This window comes from Salmo trutta, unplaced genomic scaffold (genome assembly GCF_901001165.1).
Source record: "Salmo trutta unplaced genomic scaffold, fSalTru1.1, whole genome shotgun sequence".
NCBI lineage: Eukaryota > Metazoa > Chordata > Actinopteri > Salmoniformes > Salmonidae > Salmo > Salmo trutta.
The window spans coordinates 37,093-40,178 of NW_021823481.1; the positions used below are offsets into that span (position 1 = coordinate 37,093).

Sequence of the window (3,086 nt, forward strand, 5' to 3'; positions counted from 1 at the left end):
GAGAGAGAAAGAGAGAGATGGAGAAAGAGAGATGGAGAAGGAGAGAGAGAGAGAGAGAAAGAGAGAGATGGAGAAAGAGAGAGATGGAGAAAGAGAGAGAGAGAGAAAGAGAGAGAGGGAGAAAGAGAGAGAGAGAGAGAGAGAGAGAAAGAGAGAGAGGGAGAAAGAGAGAGAGAGAGAGAGAGAGAGAGAGAGAGAGAGAGAGACAGAGAGAGAGAGAGAGAGAGAGAGAGAGAGAGAGAGAGAGTTAGAGAGAGAGTTAGAGAGAGAGTTAGAGAGATAGAGAGAGAGACAGAGAGAGAGAGAGAGAGAGAGAGAGTTAGAGAGAGAGTTAGAGAGAGAGAGAGATGGAGAGAGAGAGAGAGAGAGAGAGTATGGCTTTTGTGTGTGTATAACATCACAAGTGTTTTATCTTCTCATCTCATCCTTTCTCTCTTTTTATCCTGTTTTGTCTGTGTTCAGCAATAGACAGAGAAGAGCTCAGTAATGTCTCTCTTTTCACGTGCGTCTCAAATGACACACTATTCTCTATATAGTGCAGTGCTCATGAACCAGGGTGGCCTTCGGGACGCAGCCTATATGTCTCGTTTCTCAACACATGTATCTTGGGCATGCCCCTATCACCGTGTATCAGATAGAACTCTCCTCACACTGGGCTAATGGCGCCGGTAACTTAAACAACGCAAACCCCGCTAACTCCTCCTCCATTCCCCCCAACCCCTCCCCTAGCCCCTCGTCCTCCTCATCCCCCTGTCCTACCTCCGGCCTCCTCCTCTCCCTCTCTCCCCCCCTCCTCTCGTCCGTCACCATCTCCTGAACGTGAAGCTTCAGCCCATTCACAGCGCTCGCTGGCATCTGCACGTTACAGTTAGCGTTGTTGGCGTAGCCGGCGTTGCCGTGGCCGCCGCCGTGGCTACCGTCGCAGCCGCCGTTGCCGCCAGCGACGCCGTAGTTGCCGTGGTGACCACCGTTGCCGTTGCCGTGTGTCAGTAGCATCGTTCCATTTCCTCTCTTCTCCGTTAATGGGAACCCCTCCGACAGCAAACTGCCGCAGCTGGGTGACTGCGGCGTCGCCGAGGAGCCCAGCAGGTCCTGCCCTTTCTCCGAGGAAAGGGAGTGGTCTGGGTGGCGCTGGCCAATCCCGCGTCGGCGGGACAGGAAGAAGAGAAGGAAGCCTCCGAGAGCGACGCCCAGGCTGGGGGAGAGAGGGGATCAGGATGTTAAAGAGAGATTTAGTTCCGTTTTGAGAGCAGCAAAGAGTGAGTGAAAATGTATGTGTGTGTACGTAAGTACGTGTGTGTGTGTGTCCACGTGTGTGTGTGTGTGTGTGTGTGTGTGTGTGTGTGTGCGTGTGTGTTTATCCTACATGAAGCAGAGTATGTAGACGGCCAGTAGGTGACGTCCTCCAGCCATCGCCACGGCCCCTCCAGCGCTGGGACCCTCCAGGGTGAGATGGTAGGAGGCTCTGCGACAGGCAGGACTCTCCTCCTTACCCCCTGGTCCCCCCTCCTGGACCACCAACACACAGTAAAACAAGTCATTAAGAATTCCCTTCTCCACAGTCAGCACACTGGTCTTTACCCTCTGGTCCCCCCTCCTGGTGGGGGAGAGACATGGGCCAGGGGGGAACAAAGTGTGGGGAAGGGGAGGAGGGGTAGCACAGAGTGAACGTACGTACATCCATGTGTGTGTGCGTGTGTGTGGTGTGTGTGTGGTGTGTGGTGTGTGTGTGTGTGTGTGTGGTGTGTGTGTGTGTGGTGTGTGTGTGTGGTGTGGTGTGGTGTGGTGTGGTGTGGTGTGTGTGTGTGTGTGTGTGTGTGTGGTGTGTGTGTGTGTGGTGTGTGTGTGTGTGTGTGTGTGGTGTGTGTGTGTGTGTGTGTGTGGTGTGTGTGTGGTGTGTGTGTGTGTGGTGTGGTGTGGTGTGTGTGTGTGTGTGTGTGTCTGTGTGTGTGTGTGTGTGTGTGTGTGTGTGTCTGTGTGGTGTGTGTGTGTGTGTGGTGTGTGTGTGTGTGGGTGTGGTGTGTGGTGTGTGTGGTGTGTGTGTATGTGTGTGTGTGTGTGTGTGTGGTGTGTGTGTGTGTGTGTGTGTGTTGTGTGTGTGTGTGTGTGGTGTGTGTGTGTGTGTGTGTGTGTGTGTGTGTGTGTGTGTGTGTGTGTGTGTCTGTGTGGTGTGTGTGTGTGGTGTGGTGTGGTGTGTGTTGTGTGTGGTGTGTATGTGTGTGAGTGTGTGTGTGGTGTGTGTGTGTGGGGGGTGTGTGTGTGAGTGTGTGTGTGTGTGTGTGTGTGTGTGTGTGTGTGTGTGTGTGTGTGTGTGTGTGTGTGTGTTCAGCCTACCTGACATAGACAGGTGTATGTCCCCAGGCTTTCCTCTGTGACAGTGACCTCCAGGTCAGAGTGATGTTGACGGGTGTGTCTGGGAGAAGAAAAACATCACATGCAGAAATAACAAGATAAAATGAGACATTTATTATTGTTCTTCTTAATGTTGTTATTTGTATTTGTTGTTGTTATAATTGTTACTATAATTCTTCCTATTATTCATTGTATAAAGCATCACCTGTGTGGTGGGTGTTCCCAGGTACAGGGGCGTGTGGACACCTGGACACAGGGCAGCAGAACATGGAGACCCACAGAGACACGTAGCTCCCTCAGGATAGGGGAACAACGACCTGGAGGGAGGAGGAGGGAGGAGGGGGTAGTTAAAAACAAAATGACTGTTTTTTTATATTGATTTCAATTGCATCTATAACCTGTAGATGGTACTTCTATTATCATTGATTATCAAGCAGTTTCACACACCTTCTCCACTGTCACACAGCTTCAGAGCATCTTCTACCTCCTGTCCCTGGATGGGCCTGCAATACACACACACACACACACACACACACACACACACACACACACACACAGAGAGAGAGGGTAAGATCGTGTGCATGTGTGTGTGTGTGTTTGTGTGTGTGTGTGTGTGTGTGTGTGTGTGTGTTACTCACTCTGTCATGCTGGGGCCACAGGCTCCCTCTTTGGCCCTCCACATACACCCCAGGGGTCTGGCCCGGGCACACACCTCACAGCTGGGGTACAGGCTG

At 52.0% G+C, this 3,086-nt stretch overlaps 1 protein-coding gene across 1 annotated transcript; it reads right to left on the reverse strand.

The window, feature by feature from the left end:
* Positions 1–435: 435 nt before the first annotated feature.
* LOC115191106 (semaphorin-4F) lies at positions 436–3,080 on the reverse strand. The gene is made up of 6 exons (XM_029749099.1): positions 2,991–3,080; positions 2,800–2,855; positions 2,558–2,669; positions 2,335–2,413; positions 1,367–1,509; positions 436–1,195 (listed from the first exon to the last, which is right to left on the reverse strand). Exons 1-6 carry the CDS (start codon positions 3,032–3,034, stop codon positions 631–633), a joined length of 999 nt encoding a protein of 332 aa, XP_029604959.1. The 5' UTR covers positions 3,035–3,080; the 3' UTR covers positions 436–630.
* Between the last annotated feature and the right edge of the window lie 6 nt (positions 3,081–3,086).

Excerpts from the sequence above, each read along its gene's own strand:
- LOC115191106 (XM_029749099.1), bottom strand. The coding sequence starts at position 3,034 with ATGTGGAGGGCCAAAGAGGGAGCCTGTGGCCCCAGCATGACAGA. Across the intron at positions 2,414-2,557 it reads TGGGAACACCCACCACACAG|ACACACCCGTCAACATCACT; the intron begins GTGATGCTTTAT and ends TTCTTCTCCCAG. Across the intron at positions 1,510-2,334 it reads CATACACCTGTCTATGTCAG|GAGGGGGGACCAGGGGGTAA; the intron begins GTAGGCTGAACA and ends TTGGTGGTCCAG.